This window comes from Aquarana catesbeiana, linkage group LG04 (assembly GCF_042186555.1).
Source record: "Aquarana catesbeiana isolate 2022-GZ linkage group LG04, ASM4218655v1, whole genome shotgun sequence".
Lineage (NCBI taxonomy): Eukaryota > Metazoa > Chordata > Amphibia > Anura > Ranidae > Aquarana > Aquarana catesbeiana.
This window is the reverse complement of record NC_133327.1, coordinates 407,579,042-407,600,571: the sequence shown is the minus strand read 5'-3', so window position 1 is coordinate 407,600,571 and position 21,530 is coordinate 407,579,042. Positions and strand designations below refer to the sequence as shown.

The 21,530-nt window shown below is 39.8% G+C and overlaps 1 protein-coding gene across 7 annotated transcripts in view; it reads right to left on the bottom strand.

The window, feature by feature from the left end:
* The window catches only part of LAMA2 (laminin subunit alpha 2), a 1,513,089-nt gene that overhangs the window by 96,059 nt on the left and 1,395,500 nt on the right, over positions 1–21,530 (bottom strand). For all 7 annotated transcript variants that reach the window (XM_073627245.1, XM_073627247.1, XM_073627249.1 and 4 more), the window contains 3 exons: positions 11,238–11,381; positions 7,066–7,199; positions 214–373 (listed from right to left, as the gene is read on the bottom strand). In XM_073627245.1, coding sequence (XP_073483346.1) covers positions 214–373; positions 7,066–7,199; positions 11,238–11,381 — 438 coding nt within the window. The remainder of the gene's footprint in view (positions 1–213; positions 374–7,065; positions 7,200–11,237; positions 11,382–21,530) is intronic.

Below are 21,530 nucleotides of genomic sequence, written 5' to 3'. Positions count from 1 at the left end.
GAAGGACAGATAACTGGGCCCTTTGTTCCTTCATGAAATAATATACAAGAAAAGAGAAGGTAGAAAAAAGCATGGCAAGATCGTGTTGAAAAAAGTGTTTAATTTGTAATAAATGTGACACATTTAAACCCCACATTGTATTAAAAAATACTTGTCTTATTGCTCTATAAACATGTCAGACCACCATCTCATGATCTTTTTTTTTTTTATTACCTTTACTTTTTCAGTCAAACCACCAACAAAAAGATAAGCATTTGCATCAACATCCAGAATGGTATAACCAGGCTGCGCAGTGGAGCTGTATAAACTGGGCATCATATTGGCTTTAGGTCCTTCAAGTGCTAAAACTGAAATGGTTCCATTAATTCCTGCCCTACAATACAGAATACATTTTGCCAAAGTGTAAGAGAACTGTTAAAAAAATTCAAGAAGAATGATTTAGATAATATACATTTATTCTTTGAAGATATTTTTTACCAGCTGTAATTATACGAGTCAGTCAAATGCTTGGAAAAAACTGAAGTCCAACACAGATGAAGTATTTTTTTTTACCATTACTATAATTTTACAAGTCAATCATTTAAGCCTTCTGTAGTAACTCTGATTCAACACAAATCTACACAATTCACCAGACTCTGCTACTATGAGGTAGATCTCGGCATAGACTTGACTATCACCAGCTATGGGCTTGATTGACAAGCTTTAGTTTATATTGTTATATGATTTTAGGCTTCAGATAGTGTTAGTTCACATGATTTGTAGTTGCAACATTATAGTAAAACCAGTGTCGGCTAGCCATTAAAACCAATTTTTTTCTTGTTTGGTCTATTTCTTTGTAAAACCATTGGTACGGAATTCTTTTGAAGCTTCAGTTCCATTGTCCCCTTTTTCCCTCCTTATCTGCAATCTACAATCCTTTGAGATACTGTAAAACAGTGATCTGCTACTACAGTCTTTAGTGAAAGACAATGGGTCTGATTTACAAGTGCATAAAGTAAGGATGAAACAGCTAATCATATATGGGAGGAATTTATAAAACAGAAAGATTTTCTACACACGCTTAAAGGTTTAATGTGTTTACAGAATTACATCACTGTGCCCAGTAATAGAATACTTTTCTGTTCTTTATTCCATGAAAGTAGAGGGGAATAATGAGGTAAATCCTGTAAGTAAAGTATCCATATTTTGAATATAGTAAAAAAACTAAAAACTAAATAAAATGTATAATAATATAGAGAATGTGTATTTAGTTAAATTATTCCTTTATTAGTATCATAGATTGTAACTTTATCTTACAAAGTCCACTTAGTTTAGGAACAGAAAAATGTACTACGTTTGTGTTTTTATAACACTCATAAATTTCTACAATGTATTTTAGGATATCCAAGGCATATGGAAATGATGAAAAGGCCATATAAACATTTGTAGATAAGAGGCTTGATGCAAATGTACGGCAAGTGTAATAACATACCATTAAATAGATGGTGGAGACAAAAAAATAACTGCACTTGTGGTTTGAGTGATGATCAAATGCATAAGAAATAAACCTATTAGACATCTTAATATGAAACTCAGCTTTCTGTAAATTTATCCTAACAGCAATGTCTTTCCTGTATATGAGGATGATTATAGTAGTAATCAATTTTTCCCCATGACTGTGATGACTCAAATGAAAGATAAAGGGGAGAGATATATTTACGGGACTGAAATTTCCAAGCTTGACATAATATTCTTTCAGAGCAGGAATATATAAATATGAAGGAATAACAACATCATTACACAGATACTCCTACAGTAAATTATACCAGTATGATATAAGTCTAGCAATAATAATAAGGAGAAATGGTACTTTCTCTCAATAGCTGTCATTTCTGTGAACTGTCTTACTCTAAACCTAATTATCTCTGGCTGTTGTAATACAAAGGTTGACTTAGTTAAGAAAAAAGATAATAACATTCTTTTTATAACAGTTTGCATTCACCAAAACGTGCACATTAATTATATGCATTAAAATAGGTCATGTAGAATGATGTTGTACAAAATGGAATATCATGTACATGATTTAGGTATAAATATAAAATCTTAACAGGTCATAGGAACTCATCACCTTACCAAGAACGTATCCCATGGCAACCTGGAGCAGACTAGCATTACGGGGATCTAAGGCCTAGTCACGAGGTACAAGAAGTGAAGAAGTTAATGCATGAGATCTGCACTCTGCTCATCGGGACCCCATTATGTTACTGGGAGTGAAGTAACAGAGGCACATTGGACTGGTGGTGTGGGGGCAGGCTTCGTGTGAAGTATACAACCGTGTGCATAGATGCTGTATGACCTTGTCCACACATGTATCACACAGATCACCCCTTACAGCCTCTCATATTGTGACTTGCCTGAATGTTACAATGTAGGAGATCACTGAAGAGGGAAGATTGATGCTAATTTCAGACCTAGGCACCTGACTGGAACTGAAGGATTACTTTTTAATGATGAAGGGTAGGGTACAGATATTTTTTTTCCTGGAAAATGTATTGTTCCTGTGTGTTGTGACATGACAAAAATATATTCATGCAGACTTGTAAAACTACTGAAAGGTCCCATTTAATAATGTTCTATTAAAAACGTGTGCACTTTGGATCATTTTTAACCACACATACCCTGCCATGACTCATGGTGAATGTTTTTATGCCATAATTGATTTATACATTATTCATTTTACAGTATTTTCTGCTCAGACAGATTTTCTTAAAAAAAAAAAAATAGGTGCGTCTCTACATCATAATTTTTCTGCTGATAATCATGCTATTGTTTTGGATCATCTTGTTATCATGAATTTGTCTATAGGGCACTGTAGGTCTTGATATACTTTTTATTGTGGTTTTAACCACTTTAAGACCAGCCTCGTTTTGGATTTTAGGTGTTTACATGTTTAAAACAGGTTTTTCTGCTAGAAAATTACTTAGAACCCCCAAACATTATATATGTTTTTTCTTCTAACACCCTAGAGAATACAATGGCAGTCATTGCAATACTTTTTTTTGCACCGTATTTGCGCAGCGGTCTTATAAGCGCACTTTTTTTGGAAAAAATTCAATTTTTGAATAAAAAAATAAAACAACAGTAAAGTTATCCCAATTTTTTTTTATATTGTGAAATATAATGTTACGCCGAGTAAATTGATACCTAACATGTCATGCTTGAAAATTGCGCCCGCTCGTGGAATGGCGTCAAACTTTTACCCTCAAAAATCTCCATAGGCGACATTTAAAAAATTCTACAGGTTGCATATTTTGCGCTACAGAGGAGGTCTAGGGCTAGAATTATTGCTCTCGCTCTACCGGTCGCGGCAATACCTCACATGTGTGGTTTGACCACCGTTTTCATATGCGGGCGCTACTCGCGTATGCGTTCGCTTCTGCGCGCGAGCTCGTCGGGACAGGGGGGTTTTAAAATTTTTTTTTTTATTTTTATTATTTATTTTACAATATTTTATTTATTTTTACACTTTAAAAAAAAAAAAAAATTGTGTCACTTTTATTTCTATTACAAGGAATGTAAACATCCCTTGTAATAGAAAAAAGCATGGCAGGACCTCTTAAATATGAGATCTGGGGTCAAAAAGACCTCAGATCTCATATTTACACTAAAATGCAATAAAAAAAAAAAAAAGTAATTTAGAAAAATGACATTTGAAAAAATATGCCTTTAAGAGGCGTGGACGGAAGTGACGTTTTGACGTCGCTTCCGCCCAGCAGTGTCATGGAGACGAGTGAGCGCCACCTTGGCCTCACTCGTCTCTATACACACCACGGCAGAGGACGCGATCGCCTCCGCCGCTACCGACGGCTCCGGTAAGCGGCGGAGGGCACCGGATCGCGGCGGGAGGGGGGGGCCCCTCTCCCGCCACCGATAAAAGTGATCTCGCGGCGAATCCGCCACAGGGACCACTTTTATCTGAAAGCCGGCCGCCGCACGAAAACGGGGATACCGGGGTTATGGCAGCTAGCTGCTGCCATAACAATGATATCCCCGTTCAAACTTAGGACGTACATAGTCGGGAAGTGGTTAAATCACTCCTGTGAAAAATAGTATAATCTTTTTCTTCTAGTTCTGTGTTGTAGTCGGAATATTGACATCCTATAACTGCTATTGATTATGCACATACAACTTACGTGTTTATATATTTTTTTCCAAACTAACAAACACCCTACAGCTTATTTCAGAATAGGTCAGTGTGGGCAAAGTTCAACATCTTAAAACTGAGAGGGTTTGCTAATTACCTTTTTTGTTTTTAATACTATTTATTATATTTGTTGGGATATTTTGGCCATTTTCAACTATATATCAATACTACCACAGCAAGTTAACTGTGCTTCTGAACAGAAAAAAATAAATACTTCATTAGAAATGACAATTCGTTTTAAAACTCTAGACATCTCAACTAAACAATGGTCTCTTATATCTGAATTATTTGTCCCTCCTACTGGTAATAATAATCAATTCAAACAAGGAGTGCATGCCCACACACCAAAAAACCTAGGGACGATGCCCAAAGAATGTTAGGACCTAATAAGGTTGATTTGTTGGTTCTGTGTGTTTTCACTCATAGGGAGGGGTGCATTCAAAAAATCCCTCTCAGTCTGTTTGTCTCTATCTGCACTTCAGCAATTAGATAGAGTATATGAAGAGGTATAAAAATTGTCCTATCGCTGAAAAAATTCAAACACACTCATGAAAAAGTATCCCTATTGCTCCTACATTTCCTGGACCCAAAGGACTGTCCAATGCTGCAATAGGGAGGGTTTTTTCAGTGATAGGACAATTCTGATACCTCCTCATACACTCCCTTTAATTGCTGCAGTACAGATAGAGACAAACAGACAGGAATTTTTTGAATGCACCCTCCCTATAAGTGAAAACACACATATGCAACAAATCAACCTAATAAAGTCCTAACATTCTTTAGGCATCGGCGCTATGTTTTTTGGTGTGTGGGCATGCACACCTTGTTTGAATTAAACTCTAGACATATTGCTAAATTCTATGAGGATACAGTGCTTATAAGGGAGTAGCTTTACCTGCCTAAGGATTTGTACTTGTCTCTATCTAGTTCTATGATTCACATAGCCGTCACAAAAAGCACAGTCAGTTGGATGATACCATGTACAGTTAAGGAATACACTGCACTATGGTTCTCTTATTTCATGCCACCTTAGTCTGTATGCTACACTATACACTTTCTATTCCACACCGCCTCATTCTGTGCACTGCACTGCACATTCCCTGTTTTACATTGCCTGATTCTGTAGCCTGCACTGTACATTTCCTATACTGCCTCGTATAATATGATACATTGTATGTTCCCTTAGCGGCATTGTACATTGCCTATTTAATTTCATCACATTCTGTACTATGTACATTACATTCCCTATTCCAAGCTGCATATTCTGTAGTCTGTGCTAAACATTTCATATTCCACACCATCTTTTTCTATTTGCATAGAAACCAATCAACTTTTATTGCCAAAGCTTAACTTAACAAGCTGATTGGTTTCTATGCATAAGTGAGCCTGCTTTTGCACTCTCCAGGTTTGGTAAATAAACCCCTGTATCATTTGTTGTACATTACACACTTCCTTTACAAGACATTTATTGTCGTAACAATTTCTGGTTGCTCAGTAGTGCCCAATGGTTTTAAAGAAATTCTTCTTTAAGGTAGGATCAGGAAATTTGTTAGCTACAACAGTGTTTCTCAACTCCAGTCCTCAAAGCGCCCCAACAGGTCATGTTTTCAGGCTTACCATTATTTTGCACAGGTGATTTGATCAGTTTCACTGCCTTAGTAATTACTACAGCCGTTTCATCTGGGGGAAAACATGACCTGTTGAGAAACACTGAGCTACAGTATATGTCTATATTCTCTATACAGTAATGCAAATGTAATGAAAGTGTTTCACTTTTAAAACAATCCTTCGTCCTGGGTTATTATGTGTCTTTGAGAGTCTAACATTTATTTTTAAATAAGATCTTCTTTTTACTTTTATATGCAAACAACATTAAAACGATACAAAAAAATTATTCAAACAAAATCACATTAAACCAAACCCAACCCCAAAAAACCCCCCAAAAAACACATATTAACATCTACTATGTATGGTACAAGATCTACCGAACACAAAGCCAAATCAATTCTTGATAGTGTGTTGTGTGTTTCAGAATAACATGTATAAGCACATTCTTCAGGATGTAACTTCCTCCACATGTCGTACAGTCCTAATTCCTTGCATAGTCTTCCAAAGGGGGAGAGATGCTCATAGGTCATTAACCTTGGAGCTGGGCATCTGTCCCGCTTCAGATGAATTACACTATTAAAGTCTCCAAGTACCAATATTGGCACCTGGGGTGAAGCACCTGCAAAGGAAATGATCTGACAAAATATTTCTGGATTATATGGGGAAGGTATATATATATAGCGGCCAAAATTAACTCAAGTTCATCCAACTTGCATTGTAAAAAAATATATTTGCCATTTTTGTCTACCATAGTCCTACTGCAGGAGAATACCATACCAGTGTAGACCAGAACAGAAACTCCCCTTGAATGGGAGGTAAAAAATGAATGGTATGCCTCTCTAACCAATTGATGCTTCAGAAAATGTGTCGCCTGCAGACAGACAAGGGCAGGACGAAAAGAAGCAATATAGTCAAAGACAGATTGTCTTTTTAAAGCATTATTCATTCCCCTAACATTCCAAGATAACAGTCTAATTGATTGATTTACCATAGGTACAAGAGCAAAATTAAGCTACTAGTCAACAGCAGAGGTGATCAAATACCACCAAAAGAAATCTCTATTTGTGGGAAAAAAATGAATTTTATTTGGGTACAGCGTCGCACAACCGTGCAATTGTCTGTTAAATTAACGCAGTGCCGTATCATAAAAAATGGCCTGGTCATGAAGGGGGTAAACCTTCCAGAGCTGAAGTGGTTAAATCCTTAAACTAGTTAGGCATAGTCAAAAACATATACAAAGCACTTTTTTTCTTGTCAGCTGCTTCCATACTTACCGAGACGCTTCGACTCTGTACCAGTATTGATCATTAATATTGAGGTCAGGATATTCAACTCTTCCAACTCCTGATCCCACATCCCATAGAAAGTTGACTTTCCCTTTCCTCATTTCGATGGCTAAGAAGTCAGTCTAAAAATAATAAAGGAAGAAATCATTAATGTTCAGCAGAAGAATTTATTTTTTAGAGTGATAATTCTCAGAAAACCTAGCTATTTTATATCCTAATACTATACAGTACATGGAAATTGTCTTGCAATAATGAAATGTCAAATGTCATTTATAACTGAATATTTTATAAGTAAGCCTGTATTTTACCTTTACCTACAGTAGTAAAGTATACTGCATTAAAATAATCAAAGCTAGTGCCATATGCCTGTTATACAGGTAAAATGTGTTGTAGAGGTTACAAGGTTTCTTTATCGAGGTGTTTTATCTTTTGGAGCTATCGTTTTTTGTTTTTTTTTGGAGTGAGTTGCTGATTGATTTGCTACCTTACAGGCAGCACAGTGGTTAGCATTCTTGTATTATGTTGATGCCTTGGTTTGAATTGTAACTAATGGCACCATCTGTATAACACTCAATTTGCCAACATGTACACATTCTTTTAACTTTTTTTGTTACTATATCTTACATTAATTTTCCCATCAAAATGTTCAGTTCATGCGCATAAATGTTACATGGAAAGCAATCATTAGTTTATCACATAATGGCAGATTATTTCAATCTGACAGGCTTTTATTTCTTATAAATCCACATGTATAAAATTAAAATTTATAATCAAAGTACAAAACACATCAAATATATACTGTACAGCTAAGCAGTAATATATTATTTTCAATGCCTTGCAAAATATTTTAAAAAATAGAGCAATTACATATCTCAAAAACCACCTTAACCCAGAAAAAGCACTTAAAACCAATACATTTCCATTATATTAAATATAAATATACTATATAAGAAAACACAATATTGTACTGCCCCTCAAAAGATTTAACAATTGTACAAAAAATTCTAACAAGACCCTTTATTAGGGCTCTTTCACGCCACATTTTCTGCATTCCAGATGTGTACCTGCATGCACATTTACATGCATTTTTCGATGCACTCCGGAGTGTTTTTGATACATTTCGTGTGTGTCATCTCTCCTCTTTTTTCTTCATTTCACTCAGGAAATATGCATTCTGGTGCAGTTTTGATACGTTCCACTACATTTTTGATGTGTTTGGCGTGTTCCAAATACATTCCATGCAGAAAAAATGCAGAGTGCTCTACTTTTGTTGACTGTACTGGAATGAACTGCAGTGATGTAAACTGTGTCATTGGAATCCATATAACCTACGTTTTTGATGCAGAAAAAACTGCACTGGACTGCATGTGGTGTAAACTGGCCCTTAATGATTACATCAACACATATGGCATATCAATGATTTCCTAAGTAAAACTGCTGTTTGTAAGGATCAGATGTTTATTGTAGGGTGAAATGGCAAAAGGTTTAAATATATCTGTAATTTTATAAGAGTAGCAAGATCTAAAAGAGAATTGCATGTGTTTAAGTTGTATAAAGCAGTGAATTCAGGGAATGTTAGGGAAAGCAGAAGCAATACCAAATCCCTAAAGGTAGTAACCTAATCTGTGCAGCTCCTCACATAATGGTGTGGAAGCTACTTCCTCTGGAGCAGTATGTTGCTGAAGAAGTGGTCCTCCTTACAGGCATGTCCCACGCATGTTCCTACTAGGGAAGGGCGAACGATCCGGCCCAAGCTTTGGTTGTTCAGACGTTTGGCGAACACTGAACAATTGTTCACAGCAAATTTGAAAGCCGAGGAACCCCGTTAAAGTCTATGGGACATTAAGGCTGAATGTACATGGGACGTTTTTACAACCTCTCCTGAGCGATTTAACTTGACAGATAGTAACCCACGTTTAAAACATCCGTTTTGCCGCGTTTACATGCTGCGTTTAGCCATTTTGTGTTTAGAAGTTTTTATTACATTTTTTTTTTTCAAAATAGTCAAAAATGAAAAATGCCTGTAAATGAAACGCGGCTAAATGCGAGCTACCATGTTTAGCCGCGTTTAGAAGCGGTTGGCGCTTGAAATGCCTCTAAACTCAGCGTGTGAACTCATTTTTTTGCTTTCCAAAAAAGGCCTCTAAACTCAACTGCCTAAAAACAACATTAAACGAACATGTACACATAAGATAACATTGGATGAGTTCAGGGGCAGTTGAAAAAAAGCAGCCAACTGCCTCTGAACGTCCGTTTACCAGCAGCAGTGTGCATGAGGCCTTACATGAAAAACCAAAAGTGCTCATTTTAAAGGCTTATATGCAAGTTGTAGGCTTATATGCAAGCCCCCTGCCCACAGACCCCCACAACTACAAGGCAAGGGTTGTGGGGATGAGGCCCTTGTCCCCATCAACATTGGACAAGATGCTTTGGGGGGGCTACTCCAAAGCACCCTCCCCATGTTGAGGGTATGTGGCCTGGTACGGTTCAGGAGGGGGGACGCTCTCTCATCCCCCCTCTTTTCCTGCGGCCTGCCAGGTTGCGTGCTCGGATAACGGTCTGGTATGGATTTTGGGGGGACCCCTATGCCATTTTTTTTAAATTTTGGCATAGGGTTCCCCTTAATATCCATACCAGACCTGAAGGGCATGGTATGGATTTTGGGAGGACCCCCACAAAATTTTTTTAAAACATTTTGGTTCGGGGTTCCCCTTAATATTCATGCCAGACCCAATGGGCCTGGTAACGGACTGGGGAGGAACCCATGCTGTTTTTTTCAATGAGTTTTATCTATATTGCCGAGACCCAACAATTCATTACAGCCACGATCAGTTTAAATGACTTTTTTTCCGTAAGAAATTTCATTTGCTGTGGTACTGTTCTAAACACGGGAAAGCTGCTCCACTTTACAGGCATACTATAGACAACCCCCAGGCACGATATTTAGAGGAATATTTCATTTTTATTGTTTCACTTTAAGCATTATTAAAATCACTGCTCCCGAAAAAACGTCCGTTTTTAAAACTTTTTTTTGCATTGATACCCCCTGGGGCAGGACCCAGGTCCCCAAACACCTTTTTATGACAATAACTTGCATATATGCCTTTAAAATGAGCACTTTTGATTTTTTATGTTCGTGTCCCATAGACTTTAACAGTGTTCGTGTGTTCGTCCAAATTTTTTGCCTGTTCGCAAGTTCTGATGCGAACCGAACCCGGGGGGGCGGGGGTGGGGGGGGGGGTGTTTGGCTCATCCTTAGTTCCTACACCCTTCCAAAATATGACACAAGCTTGTTTCTGCTAGGAAAGCCTATGAAAAATAGTTTTCTCTTTTTGCTATGCTGTACTAAAGATTACATTCATTTTGAAAAAAGGTATGATCACATAGCTTTTTTAAAAATGAAAATGGTGAACAATGTTCACTTTGCATTCTTAATCATGTTCAAGGGAAACGAAAACAAAAAACAGGACTTTTGCAACTCAAGGGAGGTGTCAGCTTGGGAACCACCAAGCCTCACAGGCTCAGCAGTGGTACCACATCCCAGTATCACCTGTTATTAAAGACTGGAATATTGGTAACGCAATACAGTAGGACCCTCAACGTGCAATACGTAATGGGCATAACGGGGTTGATTTAGTAAAGGCAAATACTGTACACTCTTCATTTTGCAAGCGAAGTTGCACTCTGCAGGGGAATTTTTATTTAGCTTAGTGAATTTCGTGAAACTTCACCTTGCAAAGAACACCTGATTATGTGAAATGAACATAAAAAACTAAATTTTTTGCTTGTGCATGACTGGATGATGGAAGGCAGCAGTGCTTCACCTCATTCACTTAGAACTGGGAAACATTATCTTTCCAAGTGCAACTGCATTGCATTGCCCTTTAGCAAATCAACGCCTATGGGTCTAAAGTTAGAACTTAGACCTATTTTAGTTTTTTACTGTAAAACTCTTAGGTTTGACCTAAGCAACAGTTTATTTTTCATTAGTTTCTATGAGGTTTGATTTTTTTTCACTTTTAAAATGTTCTAAAATAAATCGACATGAAAAGTAGAAAAAGCACATATATCAAATACAAGTGGCATAATTATGATGATAAATAACAGAGAAGACAAATACAAAGATAAAAGACAAGGTCTGTACACAAAAGTATACTTACAAATTTATTGCTTCCAAGGTAAAACAATAGGTTATCAGGGGTATCTGTTTTCACATTAAGAATAATGGTATTATATCTGCCTTTCTTGATATCAGGTTTATAGGTACGAATGCAGTCCCCTCCTGAAGACACTGAAACTTTGATCTGCAAATGCAAACAAGATGGTAAGCACAGCAAAGTAAATGTCAAAGTAAGGCACTAATGTGACATACTTTTTCCTTTATTTTCAAAATTTAAAACAACTTTGACAAGAATTAAATTAATTGCCACTCACACACTTGGGGAACCTTTATAATTACATCCTTTAGCTGAAAGAATGTTGATCAAAGAGGTTCACTTCCAGCATTTTTTTTCAAAAATTTGTGATACTTTTAGGGGTTTCTCCTTCATGCCACTTAAATCATATTCATATCATATGCCTGAAAGGTGGTTTGAAGTGGCACCCAACAGAGAGACTATGTTAATAAATGTGCCTTGCTTGCTTTCTGCTATGACTTAAGGCCGTGTCTCGAGACATCCACATTGTATTTTGTAAGGCAGACATGAGATGACATCAAAGGGAATCTATCGTAATACAAAAACCTGTTTAAATTTTTAGTTTTCCCTGATGTAGTTCTTGCAAATGCTTTGCTGACACCTTAAAAGAAAGCTTACGGGAAGGACTTACTAAAGAAACACAAAGCATAAAATATGAATGTTTTTTGGGTGGCTTTCATAGATCTGTTGTAAAAATGTCAGTGTTTCTAGTTTGTATATTGTGTTCTTAACATATTTGTCAGTTCTTCTTATCATTTTGTCATGTGTTAATGTTTGAAGTAGTGCACATTAGCCACCTAAAGACCAGGCATTTTCTGGCACTTTTTGTTTACATGTGAAAATCTGCTTTTTTTCTAGAAATTTAGACAGAACCCCCAAACATTTTATATATAGATATCTGGATAGATATATATCTATATATCTATCTATATAGATAGATATATTTATATATATATTATCTCATAAAAGTGAGTACACCCCTCACATTTATATAAATATATTTTTATATCTTTTCATGTGACAACACTGAAGAAATTACACTTTGCTACAATGTAAAGTAGTTAGTGTACAGCTTGTATAACAGTGTAAATTTGGTTTCCCCTCAAAATAAGTCAACACACAGCCATTAATGTCTAAACCGCTGGCAACAAAAGTGAGTACACCCCTAAGTGAAAATGTCTAAATTGGGCCCAATTAGCCATTTTCCCTCCCAGTGTCATGTGACTCGTTAATGTTAAAAGGTTTGAATGGGGAGCAGTGTGTTAAATTTGGTGTTATCGCTTTCACTCTTTCATGCTGGTCACTGGAAGTTCAACATGGCACCTCATGACAAAGAACTGTCTGAGGATCTGGAAAAAAAGAATTGTTGCTTGATGGCCTAGGCTATAAGACGATTACTAGGACCCTGAAACAGCTGCAACACGGTGGCCAACATTAATGGCTGTGTGTTGAGTTATTTTGAGGGGACAGCAAATTTACACTGTTATAAAAGCCTGCAGCCTCAACAGTATGGACATACCTCTCACTGGGGATTCCTGTGTGTGCTTGGCCCTTCTCCCTCCCTCGTCTGAGCTCCTCCCTCAGCTCCCGGACCTGACATAGTTGGTGGCCCTGTGACCGTGCACCTCATGGAGTTCATACCCCATCGGCATGTGAGTATCCATTTGGGGTAGTGGCATCTCTGCCCCCCCCCATATGCATAGTTACTTTGTTTTCTTTTATATCATGCATTTTACACTCCATCTAGAACAGCCTCCCCTTTTTTCTTTTGTTTTTAGATATTGGTGCTTTATTGCCCCTGAAGAGTGTTTTGATACACGAAACGCGTCGGGCTTACGACATGCACCCAACAATCACCTTCCCTCTTACTGGGTCTACCAATCCAAAAGTTCCATTTATTTATTTACTTTGTGATGTTATGCAATTTATGGACATTTCACCTTTCATACCATTCGCTCTGCACCTAATTTTAGGGGCTTGTTATGAATGTTCACAATGTATCAAACAGGGTGTATCTGTATATGATATGACAGTCAACCCATATTGGGGTCATCATTATGTCATTATTTTACTATGTATCAATAAATTGGCTTGTTTTTGATGGTGACTGACCCATTGGCCTCATTTACCCACCTCACTCAAAGTCCCAACCTTCCTGTTTTCTGTATGCATAGGGATGGAGACTCGCGTCTCATTCAAAGTCCCAACCTCGCCTCTCAAAACCTGTTATAAAAGCTGTACACTCACTACTTTATATTGTAGCAAAGTGTAATTTCTTCAGTGTTGTCACATGAAAAGATATAATAAAATATTTACAAAAACGTGAAGGGTATACTCACTTTTATGAGATTATATATATATATATATATATATATATATATATATATATATATATGTATGTAGGAAGGCCAGTATGGTGGCCTGAATTTATGGGAGGAGCCCGGGGGGTATTTAAGCAGCCCGCTCACCTGTGGTGCTTGTCGGTTTCCTGTGCGCGATATACGTCACTAGGCCGACTATTCGTATACCAGCGTCCGCAGTTCTTATCGTGCAAGTTCCCGCACTCGCAATTTCTCTGCTCGAGAGTTTCGAAGCCCGCGTTTACCGAGTCGGACGTTCGGACCACGCGTCTGGCTTGGCTGTCGCAGGTAGGGTCCCGTCGGACTTTTGTTTTTACGCATTATAGATATCATGTCACTAAACCGTGATATCAAACTTACGAATCACTCGCAAATTTCACGAACGTACCGCAATGTATATCACTCGTACTATCGTTATGTTACCATTTCGCGTTATCTGAGAAACCACCGCGACGCAGGCGTCGCTTCATTTCAGGCATGTCTAAGTTGTTAAACATGTGTCAGTAGACAGCCATAGCGATTCGCAATCCTTATCGAACCACGTCAGTTCGATACCAATAATTTTCTCATTTTTGAACATTTCTAAATACATTTCTAACATTTCAAACCATTTCGAATCATTTCTTTCATTTCAGTCACGTACTGCGCTCCGATTCGAATCTAGTCGCATCTAAAGATGCACCGATTCGCTCTGGTGTGCCCCAGTAGTTACGGCCTCATTTCAGTACATGCTCCTGAGTCACGTCATTATCAGTCGCTTTCGACTCACCGATTCGTACCTCTGTCATGGTTATCATGCCACATATCACGCTCCGTTACGAATTCAGTCGCATGGAAATGCACCGATTCGTCTCGGCGCGCCCCAGGTATTGGCCACATTTCAGTACATGCTCCAGAGTCCAATTCGCAGTCAGTCGCTATAGCGGCATGATCGATTCGCGCCTCTGTCATGGCAACAAATGTTACACCTGCACTTACCACGCTCCGGTTCGAATCCAGTCACATCTTCGATGCACCGATTCGTTACGGCGTGCCCCAGGGCCCGGCCTCATTTCTGGACATGCTCCAGAGTCCGGTTCATTGTCAGTCGTAGTTTGCGGCTCAACGATTCGTGCCTCTGTCATGGGAATCATTTCAACTGTCACGAATCACGCTTCGATTCGAATCCAGTCGCATCCATGATGCAACGATTCGTCCCGGCGTGCCCCAGGTATTTTCGGCCACATTTCAGTACATGCTCCAGAGTCAGGTCGTTGTCAGTTGCAATCGCGACATGATCGACTCGTGCCTCTGTCATGGCACGTGCCTCTACCATGACAAATCATTTCATTCATTTCATCATTTCACTCATCTCACTGTCATGTACCGCACCCCGATTCGAATCCAGTAGCATCCAAGATGCACCGATTCGTCCCGGCGCGCCCCAGTTGTCTTGGCCTCATTTCATTCGTACTCCATAGTCCGACTCGTCATTTGTCGCAGTCGAAAAAAAAAATATATATATATGTATATATATATATATATACAAAAAAAACCAAAAAACATATATGTATATATATATATATATATATATATATATATATATATATATATATACATATATAAATAAAGTAGTATAAATAAAACGCTTGGACCTCAGCCAACACCTGCATCAGAACTTGGTTAGCTATCAGTTGCGGCATAACCAATTGCCAGGGCAAACATTTCACGGTTACATACCACACTCCAATTCAAATCCAGTCGCATCCGTGATGCACCAATGTAATCCGGCATGCACCAGCGTTTCTTTTGCCTCATTTCAGTACATGCTCCAGAGTCGCTGTCAGTTGCAGCTGCGGCACGACCGATTCGTGCCTCTGTCATGGCGAAACGTTTTTCATTCATTTCACTCTAAGGCAAACATTTCATTTATTTTGTTGTCGCATACCGCGCCCCGATTCAAGTTCAGGGCATCCGTCAGACATCGATTCATCCTGGCAAGCCCCAGTTGGCGCGGCCTCATTGGCGCAGTCATGGCACACCAATTCATGCCTCTGTCATGGCACAAACAGTTCACTCATTTATTTAATGCCATGCACCTGTCGCTTAAACATGTTACAATTTACCTTTCAAACCAGGTAGTCAAACCCTCCACCGGTTCTCATCTGTCATTTCCTCTAGGTCAGTCAAAAAAAAAAAAAAAAAAGGTGGGCCACCCCCGTCTTCCTTCGAAGCTCAGTCATGGTCCCGATTCATTCGTTGAAACCTTCGCCTCGCTGCTATACCCCCTCATAGTCACAGCACATCCAAGTTTAACTTTTTGCAATCGTCGCAAATACGCATCCAAACACAACTTCTTGCATTTCATTGCAAGCACACATCGAAACATAACTTCTTGCTATTGTTGCAAGCACACATCCCATCATGACTTCTTGCAATCGTTGCAAGTACGCATCCAAACAGAACGTCTTGCAATCGTTGCAAGCACACATCCAAGCACAAATTCTCGCAATCATTTCAAACACGCATCCAATCATAAAACTTCTTGCAAACGTTGCAGGCATGCATTCAAGCATAACTTCTTGCAGTCGTTGCGAGTACGCATCCAAGCTTAAACTCTTGCAGTCTTGCAAGCACATGCAGCAATACGAACTTTTCACAGTCACTACAAACACATCTTCACCGACAGAAACCCCCTTGCAGTCGTTGCAAGCACACATTCAAGCACGAATCTTACAATTATTACAAGACACGCATCTTAGCACAACTTCTTGCAAACGTTGCAAGCATGCATCCAAGCATAACTTCTTGCAATCATTGCAAGCACGCATCCAGTCACAACTTCTTGCAAAATGTTGCAGGGACACAACCAAGCATAATTTCTTGCAATCATGGCAAGCATGCATCCAAACACAACTTTATAATCGTTGCAGACACGCATCCAAGTATAACTCCTTGCAGCCCGTGCAAGCACATGCAGTAATACGGACTTCCCGCAGTCACGGCAAACACATCACCATTGACACAAACTCCCTGGCAATTGTTGCAAACACGTATTTAAGCACAACTCTTGCAATCATTGCAGGGCTCGCATCTTAGCATGACTTCTTGCAATCAGTACACATTTCCAGTGGCACACAATCAGTCATACATCATTCTTCTGTGGCACTTAATCAGCCACTTGTCTCCAGTGGCATTTCATACGAGCCACTCATCAATTTCTGTGTCATTTCTCGCTTAGGTCAGTTGAGTTCAGGTTCCATCCCCGCACCAGGTATCGTATTGCCACACACAGCTGGCTCCTCATAACATCATCAGGCTATACCTAGCCAACATCCAGCATTTCTTGCCCTCACAGGACCCCAGAGAGTCATCCGTGTTTACGGCTCATACAGTAGGATCCTTTCTACGTGGCGTCCAGAAGCATCAGCCCATAGCTAAACGGCAAACGCTTGCCCATCACAACTGCCATCCTCAGGGACATGTCAAAACCTCAGACATTCCCCAGTCTAGCCATACAAGCAGCCATCTACCTGGCCCTCTGTGGTTTTCTACGGCCTAACAATTCACTTCACTGGCACAGGCAGCCAGGTACTACGTAGACACAACTTGACTCGCTGGTAATACCATTATGTCCTTCAGCTTGTAGTCTCAAAAAACTCAATAATCCGGAACCGAGGTCTACAATAACCTCCTCCGAGTTAACGAATACCACGCAGGCCAGCCTCCCCCTTGACAAACTGACCCGTATCAGGTTAGTTCCCCAAGACTTCACCCATACACGGGTGTGTACTAACAAGTAGCTGCAGTCTTTCCTAAGAATGTGGACCTATCAATGTCGGAAGGTCCCGTACTACGTGGATCGGTGTATCAACGATTATACCTTAACTCTAGGGTCTTATCACCTACGTCGCCCTTGTCACCCCAGGTAGCGACAGATGCCACAGCCACCACAGGCATCGCGGCAATTTTTGGCCATCATCGGTTACAAGTACATGGCCCCCAGAGACACTCCTAAAACCCCGGGTTTACCCGGACTTCCTCCCTCTTCAAGTTACACCCAGTCATGGCAACCGCTTAACTACAGGGTCTTAACTGGACAGGACAGGCCGTGGCTTTGCCACCAACATCCGGTCCGAGGCGAGCCTCTTAATGAAGCCAGGTCCGCATCGCTCTGTGATGTCCTTCCTGCGCACGCTGGTGTAATTATCTTGGCAACACCAGTTTAATGTCCACGGCATGTTCGTTCCAGGCTGCCATCTTCTGGGACATGTCTACTATATTAACCAGTACGCTATTGGGCCTTCTCCCCAGTTTGGCCATACAAGCAGCCATTTACTTGGCCTATCACGGGTTCTGGCAGCCCAGCGAGTTCACCCGCAGCAATCCCGCAGGCCAAGTTCTGTGTAGTTGGCTCGCTGCCAACACCATTTCATCCTCCACCCTGCAGTGTCCAAAACCCAGCAATCAAGCTACAGGATAGACATCCATCTCCATAAAGTAAACAACGTCCGGTGGCCAGTAACCATACTCGACCGCCTACTGTCACTCCTACCGGAACACTCAAACTCTAGTCCCCTATTACCTTTCGGCCAACCCTCGAGTGCCTGCCAGTTCATCAAACACCTGGGGTTCTTCTACGCTGCACAAACCTCGACCCCAGTCAGCACTCCAGTCACTCTTTAGTATTGGGGCAGCCTTGGCAGCATGTCGGCATGGGTCCCAGACCACGTCATCAAGAGACCTAGCAGGTGAAACTCTGCCTACCTCGCCCGGTACGTCCCCACTCCTTAGGTGGAAACGGCACAAGCATTCACCAAACTTGCTTAAATAAATAAAGCCAGAACTCATAAAACCTCACCCCTACCTGAATGTTTTTGCCCCCTTATTCTGGCATACCGACCAGCAGACCAAGGCACACTTTCAGGTCCATTTCATATGGTAAGTCCACACTTCCAGGTCTATTTCCGATGGTAAGTTTTATGTTAACTACAAATGTTATCTATGTCCATATCGGACATAGGGCTCCACCCATAAGTAGGAAGGCCAGTATGGTGGCCTGAATTTATGGGAGGAGCCCGGGGGGTATTTAAGCAGCCCGCTCACCTGTGGTGCTTGTCGGTTTCCTGTGCGCGATACCCACCCTCCCATCCCCATTTCAAGGCATTCATTTCATTCATTAATTTCATTAATTTCTCTCTACAGAATAATCATTTCTTAAACTAGGGTATGCCCCCTTATTCTGGCATACCGACCAGCAGACCAAGGCACACTTTCAGGTCCATTTCATATGGTAAGTCCACACTTCCAGGTCTATTTCCGATGGTAAGTTTTATGTTAACTACAAATGTTATCTATGTCCATATCGGACATAGGGCCCCACCCATAAATATATATATATATATATATATATATATATATATATATATATATATATATATATATATATATATATGTTTGGGGATTCTGACTAATTTTCTTGCAAAAAAAAAGCAGATTTTCACATGTAAACAAAAAGTAAAAAATGCACTTAAAATTTTAATGAAAAAAAAATATAAAAGAAGAGGTCACGCCAAATAGATACTAAACATGTCACGCTTTACAATTGTGCACTATATATCTATAGGCGATGCTTTAAAAGCCTTTACAGGTTATTCACTTTAGATGTACAGAGAAGGCCTAGTACTAGAATTACTGCCCATGATCTGATGTACCTTACATGTGTGGGATGATAGCAGTTTGCGTGCTTTCGGGACCGACGCAAACGTTCACCTTTGCGTGCTAGCACAGGGGGACAGGGGCACTTTAAAATTTTATTTTTATAATTTATCTTTTTTTTATTTTTCCACTGTTGCTTTGATCACTTTTATTGCTGTCACAAGGAATGTAAACATCTCTGTTACAGCAATAGGCACATGACGGGTACTCTTTATGGAGGGATCAGGGGTCTGAAAGACCCCAAATCCCTCCTTTGCACTTGAAAGCATTCAAAATGCCAAGATCTGCATTTTTGAATACTGCATACTCACTAAGAGTACCTGCATGTAAACAATTTTTTGATATTGGCTTGGTACCCCTACCCCATAGTCTCCCCTCTCACCACCTCTCCTATCTATCCTGTCTCCTTTCAATTTTTGTTTTAATCAGTGCCAGTTATCACCAGAATTCTGAAAATTAAGTGATCTATTATGAACCTTTTGGGATAATATTTTTGCCCTAATTGAACTAGATACTGGATCACTGACCATCACAAAGCGTCCGGACTGTGTTCAGCGTTGTCTTGTATTTTTTGTGTGTGTTGTCTTGTTTGTCAACATCGACATGTGGTTACTTGTTTAATACCACACTGTGATTAATTGTTTTTATGGAATACATCAATGTACTTAAATTAATTGTTCGATTAACTTAAAGATGATATGATTACATTTTAATCAATAAATTTGATACTTTTTTGATACAACTGATTTTGATCAATTTTTGTTGCTAATAGTAACCCCTTTTCTTGCCCAGCCTTTCTCTACTGGGCAACCCCCCCACCCCTTTTTTGTTTCATTATATGCTCAATGGTTACAGCAACAACACCATCTTAGGTGAATGATCGGATTTTGTCACCCACAATACTGACCGCTTACTAGTGAATTGCTTGCCCATCCCTTTATCCCCTTCCCCTTAATTCTTCCCTGACTGCTTGATCCAGCCTGCACTTCTCTGCCTTGCTCTTGCCCACCTGCCTTGCTCCTGTTAAAGTTCCCAGCCTTGATCTCCTCTACCTCGCATCTCTGCATTCCCTGTACCTTAGCTGTATATTGTATATATTTGTATTTCATTAGTAGTTAGGTTTATTAGTTATTCTGGTTATCGTGCATTGGGGGTTTGGTTCTTGTTTGTCTGTTGGGGTTGTTCATGTTTGTGGTTTGCTGCGTTCATGGTTTGCTGTGTGTTCAGTGTAAATAAATATCACTTAAAGGATAAATACATTGTTTTGTCTCAGTTCCCTTGTGTAGCTACGTGTCTCCTTTAGCTGATTCACCCTGACATTACCTTTCTAAGGCGTTGAAGCCTGTAGCTGGGTGAAAAGGCCAAATGCTGACAGAATACTTAAAAATTATACAAGTGATGTGTGACGTACTGTCCAGCACCCAGCTTGGGTGCTTCCGTCAGTATACTGCTTCCTCCAGTCTGGAACCAGGGACCAAGTATTAAAGCTGAGCACCGAAAGACTAGACAACATCAGCTTAGGTGCAAACTGGAACTCTCTTTATTGTAAACTCACAGAGAGTATATAGCACACAAGATCAGGTAAGGGCCTGATCACGTTATCCTAAGCAATTAGCACATCCAAGGAACAGCCAACATAAACAGTATGCTAATCCACATCTAGCAACTAAAAGCTGACAGTGATCTAATATGAACTTATTAACAACTTGTCACCTAGACAAGCCTAGGTGACTCAGGTCATTGTCCACCCAGACAGTTCAGCACCAGTATTCAAGAAGACCTATGGCTGTCCAAATCTCATTAACCAGCTTTCTTTTCACATACATCTTCCTTGACTGTTAAATATAATAATGTAATAATGTCCTCTTGCATTATATAACAGGACATCTTCCTAAATGCTTGTAGCTCCCTCAAATGCCAGGGTCAGTAGTCAGTAGGCAAGAGGCTACCCTAAAGGCTCCTCCAAAAGCCCCTGTCCCGGTTGGGCCTGTCATGCTGCTTGTTTGTTTTGGGGAACCCATTAAGGAGGCACACTGTTAGTCATCTACTGACTTGAGTTTAAATAATTTGGCTATGGACTTGCCCACCTGCACTGAAACATTATATGTTGTTGTGCTGCAGGGCAAACCTGCTTGGACTGTTCTCAGGTATCCCTGTTTTGTGCATGGTTTACTGCTGCTAATACCTGTTAAGTCTTCCC